The sequence below is a fragment of the Ahaetulla prasina genome, chromosome 1 (assembly GCF_028640845.1).
Source record: "Ahaetulla prasina isolate Xishuangbanna chromosome 1, ASM2864084v1, whole genome shotgun sequence".
In the NCBI taxonomy this organism is placed as follows: domain Eukaryota; kingdom Metazoa; phylum Chordata; class Lepidosauria; order Squamata; family Colubridae; genus Ahaetulla; species Ahaetulla prasina.
In genome coordinates this window covers 270,833,792-270,854,606 of record NC_080539.1, presented here as the reverse complement: position 1 = coordinate 270,854,606, position 20,815 = coordinate 270,833,792, and the positions used below count along the sequence as shown (strand labels likewise).

Here is a 20,815-nt window from a genome sequence, read left to right as displayed (position 1 = left end):
CTGTCAGACTATTTACTGAATCTGCACTACTATTAATCGTTTCATAGTTCCCATCACCAATCTCTTTCCACTTATGACTGTATGACTATAACTTGTTGCTGGCAATCCTTATGATTTATATTGATATATTGATCATCAATTGTGTTGTAAATGTTGTACCTTGATGAACGTATCTTTTCTTTTATGTACACTGAGAGCATATGCACCAAGACAAATTCCTTGTGTGTCCAATCACACTTGGCCAATAAAATTCTATTCTATTCTTCTATTCTATTCTAGAGTCAGGTAGTGTGTTCCAAGCACTAATAACTCTGTTACAGGTCATATTTTCTGCAATCTTCATTTTAAACTTCATTTTAAAACTTCATTTTAACCTTCTTATTATAAGATATGAGAAGAATGAAACCTTAAAACTTTTACAGATCTGGGGATAGCAATGTCTCAGATTTTAAGAAGTAGTATTTTTATTGTTATTGCTCTCTTCATGAAAGATCTTCATAAACAGTTCCTTGTAGCAAGTCATTACTCTGGTGTTAGAAGAGAAGATCTTCTATTTGTTACTGCATAACTGCTGGCAACAGACAGTCTTGTTGTACGCATGACTGCAGCTTATTATCCACAACTTTGGATAGCTGAGTGCTTCAGGTCAGATAAAAGCATCAACAACATGTGAAGACTCCTTGCAGAAGACAATGCTGAACATAATCTAATCACTTATATTACCAGTATATAACTAGGAAAGAAGAAGGGCCTCTCCCTGTTCCTCACACTTGGACTAAAGATGCTAAGATATCCCCGGACAGACTTATGTCCTCAGGCTTTGTTTGGCTTACAAAGAAAAAGCACAACAGCCTAAAGGTGGGAGGGTGGGTAACAGGAGCCAGAGAAAATGCAGAATTGGAAGAATAAATTTGTATTTCGGATTATTTTCCTGGTTCACTTTTAAAACTTTTTTTTTTCTAAAGGCTGCACATATTATGTTTTCTCTCCATTCTCAGCATTTCTGCCAGTAGGACACTGATTGTCTGTGTAAACATTTAACCCCAGTACTGTCTGCTGAAGAGCTTGTGTGAACTTTGACACCAAGCACAGGGCTCTGCAAACAATTTCTAGCAAACCAACTCCTGCTGTTGACAATGGCATGTTAAAAGTCAACTGTCAGCGTTCCAGAAAACCTCCTCCTGCAGAAAAGACTCCGAAGCAAACAACTTTCAAAGTTCTTTTACTAGCATAGGTAAACTGGCACAACTGGGGAAACTGCGAATCTGGGAATCCGGGTTTTTCCTCAGTAAGACAAACTCCCAAAATCACCACCCCCTTGACCCCTTTGCTGATCACATGCTCCAACTGCCAACCGTCTCAAGACATCACTCTGTCCACTCCTTCTCCAGATGTAGGCTCGGCCTGACCTTGACAGGCGGGAAGAATGTTATTATGTCTAATGGCCCCTTCTACCAAAATCCCCCTTCTACTTTCCCACACATGGGAAAGTGGCAGCGCGGAAGCCTCTGGCCTAGTATGGCTTCCAAAGCTGGCATCAACATCCATAGACCTAAATCCAAACCAATCAAATGATCTGTGGCCAATCATACTTGTGCTAGTAACTACAAATTAGCATACGTAGTATCTGTGATATAGAAATGACCAACGTCTTTCATAGATCTTCAGGTGCACTAATTTGGGAAGCTGATTCTTACCGGATTGCTTATACAATATATAGAAATGAATTTCCAGAGGTCCCAGCCTCGCCTCGCATTTTTTCTAATTTATGATGTTATTTTTCATCTTCTATCTCTTTTCCCTAGCTTGACAAATTTTTAGACATAACAATGCTAACAATTGTTGTTAGTAGTAGCCAGAGTAGCAGTCTTTGTTTTCCCACTGAGTTGAAAGAGGGTCATTACGACAAGGCTAGCAAATCCCTGATTTCAGAACAGCCAGTTCAGGAACAAATGGAAACTAAAACCCCAAAGACCTGCCAGTCTCATTTTAACACAACAACCAGGAATTAAAAACCCAATCTGTAGAGATTCTCAGTCATCGAGGTCATGGTTGTCCCAAAGGTGCTTTTTCAGGAGGCAACTGGACTGTCTTGGTTTTTCTTTGACGACGTTTCGCTTCTCATTCTAGAAGCTTCTTCAGCTCTGACAGGATAGTGGGGAAATAGAAGGATTTATATTCCTTGCAAACAGCTAGTCATTTGTATCCTTTTGGAGAGTCACTGAAGCACTAGGAGGTTTATCTGTGTCCCCAGGGTCACCTGAGTAGTGCTCCTGGTTCCTGTGGTCTGCATTTTTTTCCCCACTGGGAATCCATTCCTACTCCCATACCATTCAAAGGGTGTTCATCCCAAATTGTATAGCTAAAAGTCTATAGAGATCCTCAGTCATCCAGGTCATGGTTGTTCCAAAGGTGCTTTTTCAAGAGGCAACTGGACTTTCTTGTTTTTTCTTTGATCACAGGAACCAGGAGCACTACTCAGGTGACCCTGAGGACATAGATAAACCTTCAAGTGCTTCAACGACCCTCTGAAAGAATGCAAATGACTAGCTGTCTGCAAGGAATATAAATCTTCCATCCCCCACTATCCTGTCAGAACTGAAAAAGCTTCTCGGAGAAACATCTTCAAAGAAAAAACAAGAATAACAGTTGTCTCCTGAAAAAAACACCTTTGGGTAAACCCAATCTATCTCATGGGGCGACTATGGAGAGATCATTAGCAGAGAAAACACAATTAAAGCTTGTTTCACTTTCTGGAGGAATGACAGAACATAAATCTAATAACAAATCCAAGCAGAACAGAAGAGGTGAATTTTGCATGTTTAAGAAACATTTTTTCAGCTTAAAATAACTATTTTTTTTAAAAACCCTGTTTTCTCCCATTACAAAGAATATAAATTATGCCAGAATCCGGGATAATGTTACAGTATCCACCCATCCTCTGCATTCAGTCCCTTTTTTTCCTATCCTCTGAATTTGTCCTCATTGGCCATGAAAATATTTGTAAATGAATTCTGGGCATACCTGCTTTTTCACCTATGAAGAAGGAAATTAAAAAACCAATGTCCCCCAGGACTGACATGTAATTGCATCCTTAAACTTAGTTGAGCTAGCTTATGGTGATTGGGATAATGGTGACTGACTTACATTCCGTGGTCTGATGGAAACTCTCTCATGATCCATATTCATTCCAGGTATGATGACACTCATTTTACGAGGACCCTTAAACCCCAAAACATTTGTTTCCTGTTTTTAAGACAATAAAATAAATACTGAAAATACAATAGACCTTTATCTAAGAGGGAGGAAGGAAGGAAGGAAAAAACATAAATAGGCTCAGAATTTGGTACTGACTGCATTTTAGTTGTGTCATTAAGGTATCAACAACATAATTTAGCACTTTAAACATTTATATACCATAGTGCTTTGATCATTCTAATGCACTTGATACATGCCATGGTAATCTACTAAAGTAAGTCACTTTAAAGCATTGTTCCTCAGCCTGATGTTCTTTAAGTAAGGAGACCATATGAGTGTTCTGGAAATTAAAATCAAAACATTTTGTGGGGGGGGGGACACCTATATTGCATCTATCTATCAGCCAAAGTTGAGAAATAGAGGACACCTACAAACTGATGCTATAGGACAAAGATGGGCTCAGCTCTTAGACACCTAATTTTATATCTCAGAATAGCACCCATATTGAAAAATATGTGACAAAATAAGAGGGGAGAGATGTAGGGGAAGGAGTCATGTTTTTTTTTCTTCATTTTCTTCATAAGGGCCGGAATAGCTCAGGCTGTAAGCAGCCTGTTATTAGAACACAATAGCCTGCAATTACTGCAGGTTCAAGCCCGGCCCAAGGTTAACTCAGCCTTCCATCCTTTATAAGGTAGGTAAAATGAGGACCCAGATTGTTGGGGGGGCAATAAGTTGACTTTGTAAATATACAAATAGAATGAGACTATTGCCTTATACACTGTAAGCCACCCTGAGTCTTCGGAGAAGGGCGGGATATAAATGTAAATAAATAAATAAATAATAAAATAAATAATAAATTTACTACTGAGTGTACTAAAGTAGTCTAGGCATGGTACATCTTGTTCCATAACTCCCTCCTCTGTCAACTGGCAGTTAATGTTCAGATTCTGCTTATTGCTTATCTGAAGCAGATTTGAATATGTCAGGGCTGCAAAATCCGTCTGCTTATTTTTGTTATTACACTCTTTTCAACAAAAAATTAAAGGCATTGTAGCCAGTTGGTTAATCGTGAGCTGAGTTCCAAATAACAGTTTTATGAAACTGATCCGTATTTAAATGGCCAAGAGATCAACAACAGATGGTTTCTCCTTCCAAATGTGACTGTATTTCTAAAGATCTATTTAGAATTCCTCTACCACTGCAGTTTTGACAGTGACCATTAGGTGCCGTGGCAGCTGTATTAATGACCAATAGCAACATGAAAAATGAAAGCAAAATCATGGCTTATTTTGCTTTTACTTAAACAACATTATGAAAAATCTCTGCATCTAGGATTTAATCAACAATTCAACCCTTAATGGATATTAAAACAGAATAATTTGTAAAGGTGGGATGAATGTTGGAAACTTTCTATATGAATAGGAAAAGGTTTTATTAAAATCATAATGCGGTTTTTTCTTACTAGCAGTGCTATTATAGTACCATCTTTTAAAGAGAATATTGGAATTTATTGTCTTCGTGTGAGCAAAAGCAAGCTGCTTGAAAAAAAAGCTGTGCTTCCTCCTTTCCCTCTCATTTGAGTCTTCTCACCAGCATCACCGTGGCAGAGTTGCCAAAACAGCTGCAACCTTGACACAGGTCTGAGAGGAGACATGTGTCCTGAAGCCACCAGCAAACCAAGTACAGCAGCCAAATGAAAGGACTGTTTTTCCTTCAGAAGAAGTGGATAGTCCAAAAGAGGGGAGTGGGGAGTACAGAAGTCCAGCAACACAAAGCACAGTGTAAAAAAAATGCGAAGCTCTACATGCTGGCCAATAAAAAAAGAAATCTCAGAGAGAAGGGACTTAAGAAAGAACAAGCTTAAGAAAGAAACATTGATGCATGCTAGTAATACTATAGAGCATAATATATAGATAATAGGTCCAGAGTACAGTATATTCAATAGTAATAGTATAGAATATAGTAGTTGTCTTGATAGTAATTATCATTACTAATACCGGTAGTATATAGTAATAATATAACATCATTTGTGTTGTAAATGTTGTACCTTGATGAACGTATCTTTTCTTTTATGTACACTGAGAGCATATGCACCAAGACAAATTCCTTGTGTGTCCAATAACACTTGGCCAATAAAAATTCTATTCTATTCTACATAACCTCTCAGCGATCACAACTAATTAAAGCAGAATACAGAAACTTATACATATCACTTTTATATGTTTTTACAAAATAAAACATCTTCTCAACTCTTCTAGGGAGAGATTAAAAAAAACCACATGCCCAGGGTCCTGTGCTTCTGTGTTTCTCTTCAACCTGGGTCACTCCAATTGAGCATGGTTTAAAAAGGAATTTACAACGAGGTTTTTCTCCATTGTACCCAGCAATATTTTTAGAAACCTTCCTGATACCAAGCAACCTTAAAATATATGACCTAAAAAGCATACGAGTTGCTTTATTTTGGTAATTCTTCATTTCTATTACTCCTCACTAAGGTTAGATTATCCTGAATATTTTGAGGAAAAGGAAATATCTTAAATTGCCTTAAATGATTATCTGTAGCAAAGAATCCTAATTTTATTTTAGCCTTTGCCAGACTGGAAATGGAGGATGCTGTTTATTTTATTTGCTTCCTTTATTTTCCTCCCACAGCAACTCTATGAGGTAGTTTGCCTTAGAACAGGGGTGTCAAACTCGATTTCATTGAGGGAAGCATCAGGGTTGTGTTTGATCTTGGGGGGCCAGGGTGGGCGTGACCAGGCTGGGCTTGGCTAGCTTGACGTCACTTATGTCAGGGGTGCCTGTGGGGGCCCGAGCGCCAGGCTCCTGAGCTGTTTTCAGCTGAGACAGCTTCCTGCAACCCTCTGCCAGTGAAAATGAAGCTCAGAAGGGTTGCCCTTGACTCTCACAAGCTCCGTTTTCAGCTGCAATGACGTCCTGCAGCCCTCTGCCAGTGAAAACAGAGCTCTTGAGGGCCCATGGCCCTCATGAGCTCTGTTTTCAGATGTGATGGCCTCCTGCAACCTTCTGCCAGTGAAAACGGAGCTTGAGAGGGCCACCTGCTCCATTTTCACTCGCAGAGGCACCGCAGGACAGTCCTTTGCTGTTTCCAGGGCAGCCTTGCTGGTTAGATCTAAGCACCCCACGGGCTGGATCCGGTTCCCGGGTCTTGAGTTTGACATCCCTGCCTTAGAGAGAGTGACTGGCTGAAATTCACCTTGTGAGTTTTGTGGTGGAAGATGAATTTTGAATCTTGAGTTTCCATACTGTAACTTTGAATCATTCTAGTGTTAATTTGGCACCTCTGCCATTATATTAGAACACACTTCAGTTTTTTTAAAGAATAAAGAAGATGATCTATTACATCAGGAATGCTTCCCGCTGGTTTCTAAAGTCAACATAAATGCTAACTTTTATTTTAAGAAAATGTTATTTAAAACATTTCTGGACTTTTGAGCAAACTAATAATAATTTGCAAAACAATGCTGGCTCAGTACATCTAGATATTCCTCCATTATCAAGAACAAGTTTAGTCACTTCTCCTGTCCTTCAAATTAATAAGAGATTTATGAAGACCCCAGCCTAGCAAATCAAGGAATAAATTCAGTGTTAAACTCAAAGTATTAGTTGTTCAGATCTTGTTACCTAATTCTCCTTTTCAAGAAATACGGTTAAAGAAGATTTTGTAAGAATTTTATTGACAGGGACTTTCCCTGGAATGTATTTTAATTCTTTTTATATCTTAATGATCACATGCATCTAAAACATCAGTGAATCATTCTTGCTTCAGGGAAACCCAGGGTTTCAGTGGGAAAAGTCATGCCAGGGTAGAAAATTCTGGGAATGTTTGTTGTAGCCAGATGACTCATCCAGTCACCTTCATGAATCAATGGATTTATTTACCATTTTTAATTATGCTGGACTTGAAACCAGTATTAATACATCCAATTCAGCGCACTGTAAACTGTAGATGTTTTACAGATGGTGGCTTCAAAGCAGTGGTGGGTTGCCCCCAGTTAGGACCAGTTCTATAGAACCGGTAGTAAAACTGGCGGGAGGCTCCGCCCACTGACCCGAAAGTCATCAAAAGTGATCTGCGCATACGCACGGGCACGATGCGAACCGGTAGTAAAAGTAAGTAGAACCCACCCCTGCTATAAAAGGTAACTCCACAAATAATACTAAGAACCCCTTGTTGAACAATGCCAAGTCCATGCAGCTGAGAAGCCTTGCACAAGTGACAGAATGGCTAATTTCACAGTATTTCTTAGCCTTTTAGTCATTGCTTCGGTTAAAATTGAACTATGCTACATACAACGTCATGTTAAATAGCATCATCATGCTGCCAGGCCAATATAGAAAGCAAAGAAAAGCTTAATCTGTTTTTTATTCATGGTCGTACTCGTCGTCTGTGTTCCTGGAAATGAGAGCAGCAGAGGAGCTACATATCATATTAAATACTATTTGGCACAGGAATAAACCAATTGGATCAATCTAGATGTTGCTTTCCCCCAGTAATTCCAAGCTGTGGCTGTACTTTTTCCAAGATATCCATCATCCTGAATAAAAATAATTCCTTTAATATTGCACAGAACCCTTGAACATCCTCTTATTTTGTAAAAATGATTGTTCTACGGCCTCTTTTTAAAAGAAATTATATTTTGTTCTTTCACTGGAGACATATTTAGAGTAGCATACAGATAAATAAAGGCAATTCGTATCCATAGTATAAAAAATATAACAGGAAAGAAATGAAAGTTGGAAATTAAAAATGAGAATACTGGAATGCCATTTTATAATAGTAGATGAATCTTATAATGTTCAATTCTAATGCAAAGACTATGCTGTTATGGTACTAATATACCCCTAATATGTAAGTGTGAAGCTGTAAAACGCCTGATGCAAAGAGCATATGTATGCAGTAACTATTATTTACATAGAATCCATGAAGTATGTATTCTGGAATTATAAATATGTTGAAGTTATTTTATTACTCAATCCAACAATTGTTTATTCTACTAATACACATTTGCTTTTTTGCATAGGACAATACTTACATAGCAAATAGCAGCTAACTCCTGGCGTAGATTACTTGCCTCCAAACTCGATGTTGTTTTCACTGGGTTAACGCCATTATCATAAACTGTAAATTTAGTCCCCATGAGATTTGACCTATTATTGAAGTAAAAGAGTAATCACTATCCAGTACTAAATATGGTACTTTATTTATTATCATGAAAGCTGGAATTGTGTTTCCCCTAAAACAGGAGTGGGGAACTATGGACCTTTTATGACTTGTGAACTTCAACTCCCAGAATTCCTGAGTCAGTCACGCTGGCTCAAGAATTCTGGGAGTTGAAGTACACAAGTCATAAAGGGGCAATAGTTCCCCACCTCTTCTCTAAATCTTCTGTTTTGACATTAAATGTATCCATTTTCTAAGTTATTAGGTGTTGTATAACAAGGATATGGACTAGAACTGGGAAAATTCAAGTCTACAGAATCCTTGATGTTCTCTGAACTTGGTTATTTGCTTGCAGATGTTTTGTTACCCAACTAGGCAATAGTATCAGTGCTAGTGAGTATAGAGCTTATTCCCTTTGACCTACATGCAGGGACATAAAGGGGTTTGAACTGCCTTAAATCTCAAACCATTTCACACTTAAGCATACATTTTAAAAGTAGATGTTTACCTTAATTTTCCAATGAAACTCTCTCCTCCTCGTGACAGGTCTGTTGGGTCAATGGAGATGAGGTAATTTGAGGTTTTGCTCTTTTTCCGTTTTCTTCCAGCTAATAAAAATACCTAAAACATATATTTTTAAAAAAAAGTCAAATTCTAAGCAGAATCTGGTGGAACCATTGAAAAAAGGAAATCATGAGGATTTTTTCTTGACAATAAGAATAATTAAAGAAAATGAGAATTAGCAAAAATGGGTTGAAAAAAATCAGCAGAGAATTTTACTCTCTTGGATCCATTATAGATGGTTTAAATAATTAACCTAGAACATTTTGTTAAAGATTTACATTCCGCTTAAATAGTCTCCTTTTAATGAAAGGAAAACATTTTCCAGTTCAGATCAGAATGCAGAATCCCGTTGTAAATAATTTGAAAAATCCAAACATGGAATTATCTAAGAACAAAGTAGACTTTAAACAGTGTATTTAAAGCACTGTTTATTCCCATTTGCTCTTTTTTTTTTTTGCAAGGAGTTTTAACTTATCAGCCACTTGACATTATATCTAGACAGCATAAACAGAGTGAAATTCACCAGGCAAGCAACAAGGGGTAATTTTCAAACTTAACTTCCAAAGCATTTGCAGCACTGAATCTACATCTATATTTTCTTCTCATGGAATGTAAGATGACCCCCCCCCACTCACCTATCAATTCATAGGTAATTATTTGCCAGAGGGGGGTGGACTTACCTTCCAGTTGGGCAAATAGAGTACTGTGGAGTCAACCTTCATGAATCTACCTATCAACTGCAAAGCATGACATAACATTTAGATTTTTAAAAAAAAATATTTTCAGCTTTACGCTGGACTCATCTGGATGGATTGCAATGTACCAATTCACAATAGAGTTTCAGCCTGCATATCAAAGTACACTAAAAGAAGAAAGAGGCACTTCATGACAGAGTGCGTGCTTTGTGCTTTGCATGCAGAAAGTTCTAAGTTCACTCCCTGTTGGGATAGACACAAGAAATAAATATCCCAACAGAAATGCTGCTATTGCCTATGAAAATAACTTGGTGTACTGCTTATTGGTCAGAGAGTTGTCATAACATGAATTCTCCATGCAAATTGCTTAGATGATGCATTATCAGTTTCAGAGTATCTAGAACTAATGCTCAAATGGTAATGGTTAAATACACTTAATACCATTTAATCATAACATACACTATTGCCAGCCTTGCAAGGTAGTCCAGAAAAAGGCCTATCCAGAAATACTTACTCTCACTTTATTGTAAGGCTACATTAATAGAATATTGCAAGTTTGAAAATGTATCTCCCCCGCCCTCTTTACAGTCCCATAAACTAGGGAGGGTCTCTTCTAACCCTTCTATTCCATTCCTTCTGTGGTCTCAGCTGCCTCTTATCTGACAATTGTCTAGTCTGGGGCTTTTCCTCCTGTCTCCCTACGACATTCTCACAGACCATTACACCTATAGACCAATTCCATCTAAGTCTAAAGGGCAAGAAAAAGGGAAGTTGGTTAATCAAACCTCTGAACAAGAACAATTTCCCCCTCCTTGAAATTAAATAGCAAATGAGTACTTTACAAGTATATTACGAAGCTGGATTTGCTTGTTGGAGAAGGAAAGAACAAATTACAGATCTCCTCCATGTTGTGATGAAATTTGTCAGGAAATAGGAACTCTAACACACAGCGACCTTTAGGAATATTAAATGGGTATAGTAAGTAAATACCAAAGAATTTTATTTTATTTCTTCATGCCCAAGGCAAGCACCTGATTTCCTTCAAAATTTATCTTTTTTCTGAAGCCTAGTTAGATGATACCTGTTACCTTCTGATCATTTTTCCTCTTTTGCAACTTACTTCTTTTCTTTTAGCCAAATAACCATCTATGTTCATATCTTTGTTTGTATTTTCTAAGAAACTCTATTTTTTAAAACAGATATTCGTGCTGTGTGGTTTGTAACTCTTCTAGCTAGAATGCAAACTGGCAAGGTGGAGGCCAGGTAACGCTTAGGCCTCTTCAAATTAATTACTAAACCTTGGAGTTAAGATGCCTGGTTTTTAGCAATGTAGCAGAAAAAGATGAAAATGTGTTCCTTCTTTTGCTCTTACTGTAGTTTTGTCTATTGCAGGAATTTACTCAATTATCCTAGATGGGTGGCTATTTAACTAACCCATTTGAAAACTTCTAGCAGTAGTGAGTCTACCATTACTCTAGCATACTCTTCTGCTGTTTAGTAACTTATTGTCATAAAATTCTTTTTGATATTCAGCTTCAATTTACTTTCTCTCAATTAGTTGGCCCTTTTTCTGCTCTTAGAATCCAAAAAGTTCACATTCTTCTGTATAACGGCATTTTAGATATTTCTAAACTGTTAGTGTCATTATCTCTCCTTAACCCTTTTACTTTTGCAAGTTAAACATCTCCAGGTTCTTTAATGATGGAAGTAGTTCTTGATGACGTTATCTGGCAAGAGTTCGATGCTGTGGCTCCCGAGGACATGGACAGGATATTGGGGAGGCTTAACACGACCACGTTTATTGGACCCATGTCCCTCCTGGCTGGTACTGGCCACCTGGGAGGTTACACGAGGCTGGCTTCAGGGAATTGTCAACGTGTCTTTAATGGAGGGTGTCTTCCCCGTTGCCTTAAAAGAGGCGGTGGTGAGGCCCCTCCTCAAGAAGCCCTCCCTGGATCCAGCTGCTTTAGAGAATTATCGTCCCGTCTCCAACCTTCATTTTGTGGCGAAGGTTGTTGAGAATGTGGTGGCGCAACAGCTCCCCTGGTACCTGGATGAAACTGTCTATCTTGACCCGTTCCAGTCCGGCTTTCGGCCTGGGTACAGCACGGAGACAGCATTGGTCGCGTTGGTAGATGATCTCTGGAGGGCCCGGGACAGGGGTTGTTCCTCTGTCCTGGTCCTATTAGATTTTTCAGCGGCTTTAGATACCATCGACCATGGTATCTTGCTGCGACGGCTGGAGGGGTTGGGAGTGGGGGGTACCGTTTTTCGGTGGTTCTCCTCCTACCTTTCTGACCGGTCACAGACAGTGTTGGCAGGGGGGCAGAGTTTGACCGTGAGGCGCCTCATGTGTGGGGTGCCACAGGGGTCGGTTCTCTCGCCTCTCCTGTTCAACATCTACATGAAGCCACTGTGTGAGATCATCCGTGGTTTGGGGGTGCGATGTCATCTGTACATTGATGATACACAGCTGTACATTTCCACCCCTAACCACCCCAACGAAGCCGTTGAAGTGATGTCCCGGTGTCTGGAGGCCGTGCGGGTCTGGATGGGGAAAAACAGGCTTCGACTCAACCCTTCCAAGACTGAGTGGCTGTGGATGCCGGCATCCCGGTACAGTCAGCCGACTCCATCGCTGACTGTTGGGGGTGAGTCATTGGCCCCCATGGAAAGGGTTCACAATCTAGGCGTCCTCCTGGATGTACGGCTGTCTTTAGAAGAGCATATGACGGCCGTCGCCAGGGGAGCTTTTTATCAGGTTCGCCTGATACGCCAGTTGCGCCCCTTCCTAGACCGGGATTCCTTATGCACAGTCACTCATGCCCTCGTCACTTCCCGCCTGGACTACTGCAACGCTCTCTACATGGGACTCCCCTTGAAGAGCACCCGGAGGCTCCAACTAGTCCAAAATGCGGCTGCGCGGGTAGTAGAGGGAGCAACTCGAGGTTCCCATGTAACACCTCTCCTGCGCAAGCTGCACTGGTTGCCGGTGGTCTTCCGGGTGCATTTCAAGGTGCTGGTTTACCACCTTTAAGCGCTCCATGGCATAGGACCAGGTTATTTACGGGACCGCCTGCTGCTACCAATTGCCTCCCATCGACCAGTGCGTTCCCATAGGGAGGGTCTCCTCAGGGTGCCATCGGTCAGACAATGTCAACTGGTGACCCCCAGGGGGAGGGCCTTCTCTGTGGGGGCTCCTGCCTTCTGGAACGAGCTGCCTCCTGGGTTACGTCAACTCCCTGACCTCCGGACCTTTCGCCGCAAGCTGAAGACATTTTTGTTTCATCGCGCAGGGCTGGCCTAATAGTTTTAATGGGGTTTTTATTAGAGTTTTTAGTTTCTCTTAGCCAAACTGAATTTAGTTTTTTAAAATGTTTTTAATGTTTGTATTTTTGTTTTTTCTACCTGGCTGTAAACCACCCTGAGCCCTTCGGGAGAAGGGCGGTATAATCATCATCATCATCATCATCATCATCATCATCATCATCATCATCTCTTCCCCCCCCCCCGATTTCTGACCTTTTATCATTCTAATAGCATTTATCTGAACTCATTCCAACTTAGAAATGGACACAATATTTGAAATGCAGTCCAAACAGCACATTACTATTTCCATGTTCTGGATGCAATGATTCTACAAATGCTGTCCAAGATTGCACTGCCTTTCTTAGCAGCTGCTTACTCTTGTATAAATGATACTATTTCCAGATCCTTTTCGCATGTCTGCTACTAAGCCAGGTTCCCCAACCTTATATGTACACATTTTACTTTTCTGACCCAGATGCGGGTAGGCTTACATTTGTCATGGCTGAACATTCTCCTGTTCAAGCCTCCTGGGGTCATTTCTTCCATTCCATGTAGGTAATTAGCATGTTCTTTTGCTAAAATTACAAGCATAGCATCTGCCTGGCAAATCACTATCACTGCTCCCTCTTCACTGTCCAGCATTTGAAGTTAACTTGTTCCTCTCTTTGCTAAAGAGCCATGGAAAACCCCCTATTCTTGTCTGCTCTTCTGTTTGTGAGTTTCCAACTGTATCTCCTTTTTCTAAACAGTTTGTCATAGCGGCTGGATAAATTCATGGAAGACAGGACTTTCAGAGGTTATCATTTATGAAGTCCATGTTAGCTGTATGTCAGGAGCAGCCTGCCAATCAGCTGCAGGATAACAATGAGGTGGGGGAAGGATATGTGAACACTCCAGAAACATGTGATTGATTATTGCAAGAAGCAAAGTGCTGGATTAAGATAGACATTGCCGAAACCAGCAGGGAAGTTCTTATTGTTGAGACTGAGTGTTGTGGAAGTTCAGTAATTGAATGGGTGACGCGATAAACAATTCAGTACTTACACTGTAATCATGAAGAATGTATGACACAGAGGAGGTTCATATTTCAGTTCTGCAGTGAAATCTTCTCATAAACAATTTCAACTGAATTTAATGGGACTTACAACAAAAAAGATTGTAGCCTAAAGCTTTGCTGGGTGGGGGATTCTGGGAGTTGAAGTCCACCAGGCTTAAACTTGCCAAGGTTGGAGACCCTTGGCCTAAAGTGTGTCCAGATAGTTTTATTTTTTCTCAGATATCCTTTCTTGCTTTTCAGGACATGCTGCTTTTTCATCTACATTTCCCCAAATACTTGTGAAGGGATACAACCTCCCCCTCCCATTTAAAAATGCCTATAATTATGCAAGTTCTAGGTTCTGTGTGCTTTCTATACTGTTACTTTTTTGACAGCCAAGAAAATATGCTTTATGACCTTTTTACCATCCTCCCTTTCTAGATGGAGGTAATAGGTGGGGTACATTCCACGGTCCATTCCCTTCTTGTCTCTTGTGATTCGGCATTTGACAGTAACTCCCTGAGGAGCAGGTCTCACAGCAAACTCCTCCAAATCATCCACATCTATTACAGGGTTATTGGTTGAAGGGCTGGGCCCTGATGCTGTTTCCTAGAAGAGCAAGAAAAGTTGCCTCACTTTAAAATACACAAACGGCCATTCATGTAGAGATAACTCTCAATGGAAATCTGGTTCTCTAGAGGTAACATAAGCAACCCAGAACATACATGCATTCTGGACAGCTCACTTTCCACACAAAAGACGACATGGGAGAATGTAATGCAATGGAACAAAACTGGATGCGATCTGAAAAGCTGTACTGAATGTGCCTTGAAGAAGCACCTTGTGTTGCTTTTCAGCCTACTGACTGCCTCTTATCTAGACTCTTCAGGTATTGTAAACATCACATGAAGTTATGCAGGGCATAAATGAAATGCAGTAAATCAGCACAAGAAGCCTGCTTCTCTTTGATCCTGGAATCAAGAGAGGGGCATTGTTTTGCAAACGATGTTTCCAGGAAATGCTTCACTCAAACCTTTGCTGGAGCAAAGAACACCATTTGAAAATTTACAAAGTCTTGCTGGAAGATGTAAGGATGATAACCAGCTCAGAAGAATTTTAATAGGTTTTAGTTGGTCTTAGGCTTGCAGCCTAGCATAGCACCATTTAGCTGGTAGGAGCTTAATGGACTCAAAACAAACCTGAAGAAAAGGAATATTTGTAAAAAAAAAAAATAGTTAACAGTATAATAAGATCTGTTATTATTATATTTATATAATATAATGATGAAAACTAATGATATTTAAATTCTCCCTTAACTGTTATTAATTCCTAGTTATTTATATATATATATAAGATAAAATATGGTATTTGGTAAAACATTTCATCACCAATACTTATTTATAATCAATACATTTATTACATTTAAATGCTTCCCATCTCACCACTATTTTGCTACTTTCCATCCTAGTTATTAAAAACCATGGATCTTGTTGGGAGTAAATTTAGGATTTTTGTAGGCAACAGATCAATACTATAAGGGTAAGGGTACATTTTATAAGGGGCTACACTTACTTTCTAAACTTTAGAACAGAGGTCACCAACTGGTGGTCTGTGGACCACTGGTGGTCCGTGAGAAAATTTTGGTGGTCCACAGAAAAATTATTTGCATTTTTAATATTGCACTAAATCAGGGGTCGTCAAATTACAGCCCCTGGAATGGATGCTTGCAATGAATGTTTGGTTGCTGCAGAGAGTCTCCCCCTTTTGGGTCTTTTTGTGTGGGTCAGAGGGGGAGAGAAATTCCAACTTGGGGTCTGCTTTGGCCTCCTGGTGTGGGGCTTTGGGTGAAGACTGGAGGGAAGTGCTGCTGGTAGCAAAGAGCCGGGGAGCCTTGTTCCAGTGGGACTGTATCATGGCCAGGAACTGGCTGACCATCTCAGCCCACTGAGCCTCCAGGCACCGGTACCTGGCCTTGCACTCCCGCAGGTCTTCCCTCTGCTTGGAAAGCCTATACTCATAGTCCTCAGTGAGGTGCTTCTGCTGAGCCTCCTTATCAGTCAGATCCAATTTGAACTGAAGCAGCTGTTTTGCCAACTCTTTCTCATGATAGCTGCTTAGCTCCAATGACTGCTTCTTATTGGGGCCCTAAGGATCCTTGGCGGGGAGGTGAGGAGTTGGTCATGCCCATCCAATCACATGACCACCTAGCCATGCCCACCCAGCTGGTCATTAGGCAGATCATATTAGTGGTCCACAGGATTTAAAATTATGAACGTAGTGGTCCCACAGGTCCTAAAGGCTGGTGACCCCTGCTTTAGAAGACAGTCATGGAGCTCATGAAACTTAAACTATATTTAAGCTTCAATGCTAAAACTTTCTATTTTATATGCTACATTTTTTTAAAAAAGTATCTTCATTGGCAGTGCCAGTTCCACCAATCATCCACCATTCACAGAATGCTAATCAGATTCTGTTGTGAAATTTTTATCCTTTTATAAACAACTTTATTCAGCTTTGTATACATGAAAGAATTAATAGAATAAATTGCAAAGAATGGGTGTGGATTCTTGTTCCATCTTCACAACCAAGGAATATCACATGATAGATGTGGTGCTACAGTTGCATCCAAAAAGTGAAAAGAGTAAATAAAATAAGAAATGGTTCTATACTTTAGCAAGGAGCTCAGGACAGACATTAAATCTTTTAAAGCGGAGAACTGTTATGAAGAATCCATACAGACAAGATAAGTCTACATTACTTTAAATATCTGGTTTAGGTAATTCTGAGGTATTTTTTAGTCCACCACATCAGATCACTCACCTTATTTGATTTCTTGCTTGTTGCAGAACCTGGTCGGGTATTACTATTTAACTGTGAGGAACTTGAGCTATCTTCATCCTCCTCATCCTCCTCTTCATCAAAATTCATGCTACTTGAAATGCCTAAGAGATAGTCATTATATTTAAAGACCATATAACTACTGCATAATCAAACTGCTTGCTCTCAGAACATGCACTGTATTTACTATATCAGAGCCTCTCATCTCCATCAGTTTTGAAGTGCTAGAAAAAGCATACCTTTGATTGCACCTATTTATGTTTCTCTTATTAGTGCAGTGTAGCAGTTATCTATCAATAATGCTTTTAAGACCTTGTAAGATCTACTAATGTATGCTCATATTCATATTCTTACAATAATATTAACAGCATTGACTAAGTGGGACTTTGGTAAAATGTAACAAAATGTTATTTGTTCTTTCAACTTGATTCACTGAAAAAGAAATGAAATCTAAAGAGCAGAGCAGGGGTGAAATCTAAAAATTTTCCCTACTGGTTCTGTGGGCGTGGCTTAATTGGTGGGCGTGGCTTGGTGGTCAGATGACTGGGTGGGTGTGGCCAATAACAATAAATAATAAAAATAATAAATAAGATATACAAAACAATAAGAGATACCAAAAACCAACTTTCATACTTTACACACACACAATACAACACAACTGACTCACACACAATGTAAAAGCAGCTGCACTTCACCCCAAAATGGCCCCTGCAACAAGCAGGAACCTCACACTTTCACACTTTACACACACACAACACAACTGACTCTCTCTCTCTCGCTCGCTCTCTCCCTCACACACACACACACAATGCCACATACAGCTTTGTGAGATTTTGTGTGTTTGTGTAGTTAGAGTGAAACACTACAGAAACACACCAAATTTCAGAAAGCTGCACAAATATTTTATTTTATTATTTTTATTTATTTTTTTAGAACAGGGGTCTCCAACCTTAGTAACTTAGATTTGTGGACTTCAACTCCCAGAGTTCCTCATTCAGCAAAGCAGGAAGTCAAAGCAAGCTTTTTTTTTTCTTCAATAGCTGAAGAAAGCATGCGTTGCCAGTCGAAAGAGCAGTAATTATAGGTAAGTGAAGAGGGGGAATTGGCTGGGCATGGGTGGGGGTTCTTGTAAGTGGGGGCTGTTAAAAAGTGAGTTTAAAAGCCTGTGAAGATCAGGAAACTCCTCTGGGATTGCCAGAGGAGGCTTTTAAAACCTCGTGGTTTCTGTCTTTTTTTTCCCCCCTTCGGCTGAAGAGGGTTTTTTTAAAAAAACTTTTAAAAGGTTTTGATGATCTCTGCTCAGCCCCGCAATCATCAGAGGTTTTTTTTTTTACTTTTAAAGTTATGTTTCGGCTGAAGAAAAACTTTTAAAAGTAAAAAACCTCTGCTGATGGTGCGGCTCAGCAGAGGCAGGGGGGGCAGGGCCAGGGATTTTTGCTACCGGTCCTCCGAACCAGCAGCCACCATCGCTACCGGATCAGCTGAGCTGGTCCGAACCGGGAGCATTTCACCCCTGGAGCAGAGTATTTCCTAATAATTAATGCTGCTAACGATAGGTTTTGGAAAGAATATTAAATGAAACATTTGGTGCATATCTGCCTAATCCATATTTCCTACCCACTTTACAACACTTTACAACCCAAATTACAACAAGAGTTCCTGAAGCTTCATTAGTTAATGGCAAATTCTGGTGTTACCAGCAGACTTTTTAAGCAGATAAATTCAATCCAGGACCGAACAACTGTAGGGCATACAAAATATCTGCCAGATAATTTTCTAATTTCCTTCTGTTGCTTATTAGATGGTATGTGCAGAGGCACTGACGTTGGAGGAATCAGACATATTTCAAGTATCAGTTGGAGAGGAGCTAATTGGCTGCCAAGCATAACCATCTGCCGTATTTTATGAATTTTGCTTACTGATAGTAGCATATCAAACTAAGTTTTTCTATTGGATACATTAGAATACAATACAACCCATTAGCATTTTTTGTATGGAGGGACAGGTAAGCATATAATGAAACTTTAGCTTTGTAGACTTCATAATTTACTAGCCCTAAGTAACACCTACCCACAAAGTATATGAATTCCAATCTTTTTTGTTATCTGACAATTCTATATTGATGCATAGTGGCCCAATTGTGTGTGTGTGTGTGTGTGTGTGTAATGATGATGATGACATAAAAAAGCATAGGTCTACTTTTGCTCTTCCCTCCTCATATCTTGCAAACACCATGATGAAAAAGCCAAAAATATTTGAATATTTCAGTGAATTCTTACCTTTTTTCTGCATTGTTACTCTAAGGTCTTGTTTGCTTTGTTGGCTGGTAGCTAACACCTCTCCATCATCCTCATCATGGCAAGATTCCCCAACAGTAAGAATTTGAACTTGACTCCCTGCTATCTGTACTTCATCTTGAAAAGCAGCTGGACCATCAATGCCTACCAACCAAGAATTGCACCAATGTCATATAGGTAAATTTGACTATTTAACTGATTAGAAGTATAAAGAGTAAAATAATTGCTGTCCATATGTATTTTTATAATTTGGAAAGAGGGAAGTATATTTTGAAATAATTAACAAAATATTTTGAATCTTTTGTAAAACAACTTATACACTTCTCATTCTAATGAAAGAGAAATTGCAAACCCTAATGTATAATTGATCATGGTTTTTTAATTTTAATATGCTAATAATAATTTTTCCTGCAAAAATGTACTAAAGATGGATAAATATTATTCCCTAATTTTAATTTGTTACCTTATTTTTTTGACTAGGGCACTAAATTCATTCTCAGATAAATTATACAATAAAAATTTACAGTGCCAGATTGTGTATACACTCTTTTAGATTTATTCAATCATTAACTAGCATCTATCATTAATTGGTATCAATACCTATAAATTAAATTCTCACAAAGCTAGAATGCTTTTACAAAGTTTTTTGTAATGCTTTTTCATGAGGTTGCTTTTCTGGAAGTTAATGACAAAATATAAAATCCTATGGGACACTGTAACCACTGTAATTGTACCAAAATCATCATCACTTGACTACAACCACAGATGCTACAATAGCCACAACTACAACTTGTTGAAAGCCCATCCCACATTTTTAACATATGTAACGGGTAAAATGCACTTATCTTCACTACCGAATCTGAAATGTGAGCACACATGCACGCTTGCTACGCTCGCATGTGCCTTTTCTGCACATGCACAGAGCCTTCTGTGCATGCGCAGATGGTCAAAAACGGGACGTGATGACGTCCCGGTGGGTGGGCGGAGCCTCCTGCCACTGGCCCTACCGGCTCGCGCAAACCGGATAGATCTGGCTGGATTTCACTGCTGATATGCAAGCCTAAGCCTTTCAAAGTAATATAAATTCAATTTGATAGGAAATAAGAGCTACTGAAGATATTGTAACAAGAAATAAGCAGAAAATTTTATTAATAAAATGATGAAATTGAGCAAAATAAACTGAGGGTTACAACTAATGTCAGAAATAAGAAAATAAGTGAATATTTTTGTAACAAAACAGAAACAAAAAGAGGTGGGTTTTTGTTTTTTGTTTTTTGTTTTGAAAGGCTATGCTTATAAAAGATAGCATATGCCTTCTGGACAAACAGAAGCAAACAAGGTTCTTTTATAAGGTGGCAATTACCCAGATAAGCACTAGATGGCAACAAAGATCCAGCCCAATTTCATTTATTTAGAAGCTTCAGAATTATTTGTTAGTTAAGATTTTTAGTCTACTTTTCCTTCAGGAATGTGGTGCATCTAGCACTCTATTTTTTTTTTAAATCCTCATAACTGCTGTGCAAGCTAAATTGGACTAAAAAAAATTGTTTTGCCTAAAATCATCTCAGAGTTTTCATCCGAGGGTAGACTTGAATCTGCGTCTCCAAGGTCCTACCGTAATATTTTATTTTTACTATTTTATTACATCTTGAAAAACAGGGCCAGGGCTCTAAATGATATGAGGAGCAGA

The 20,815-nt window shown here is 39.3% G+C and overlaps 1 protein-coding gene across 2 annotated transcripts in view; it reads right to left on the bottom strand.

Moving 5' to 3' along the window:
• TUB (TUB bipartite transcription factor) overlaps positions 1-20,815 on the bottom strand; it is an 81,765-nt gene that overhangs the window by 17,285 nt on the left and 43,665 nt on the right. For both annotated transcript variants that reach the window (XM_058159272.1, XM_058159263.1), the window contains exons 5-10: positions 19,108-19,269; positions 16,811-16,932; positions 14,408-14,599; positions 8,895-9,007; positions 8,259-8,373; positions 3,148-3,246 (exon numbers count right to left, since the gene is read on the bottom strand). In XM_058159272.1, the coding sequence (XP_058015255.1) occupies positions 3,148-3,246; positions 8,259-8,373; positions 8,895-9,007; positions 14,408-14,599; positions 16,811-16,932; positions 19,108-19,269 (803 nt within the window). The remainder of the gene's footprint in view (positions 1-3,147; positions 3,247-8,258; positions 8,374-8,894; positions 9,008-14,407; positions 14,600-16,810; positions 16,933-19,107; positions 19,270-20,815) is intronic.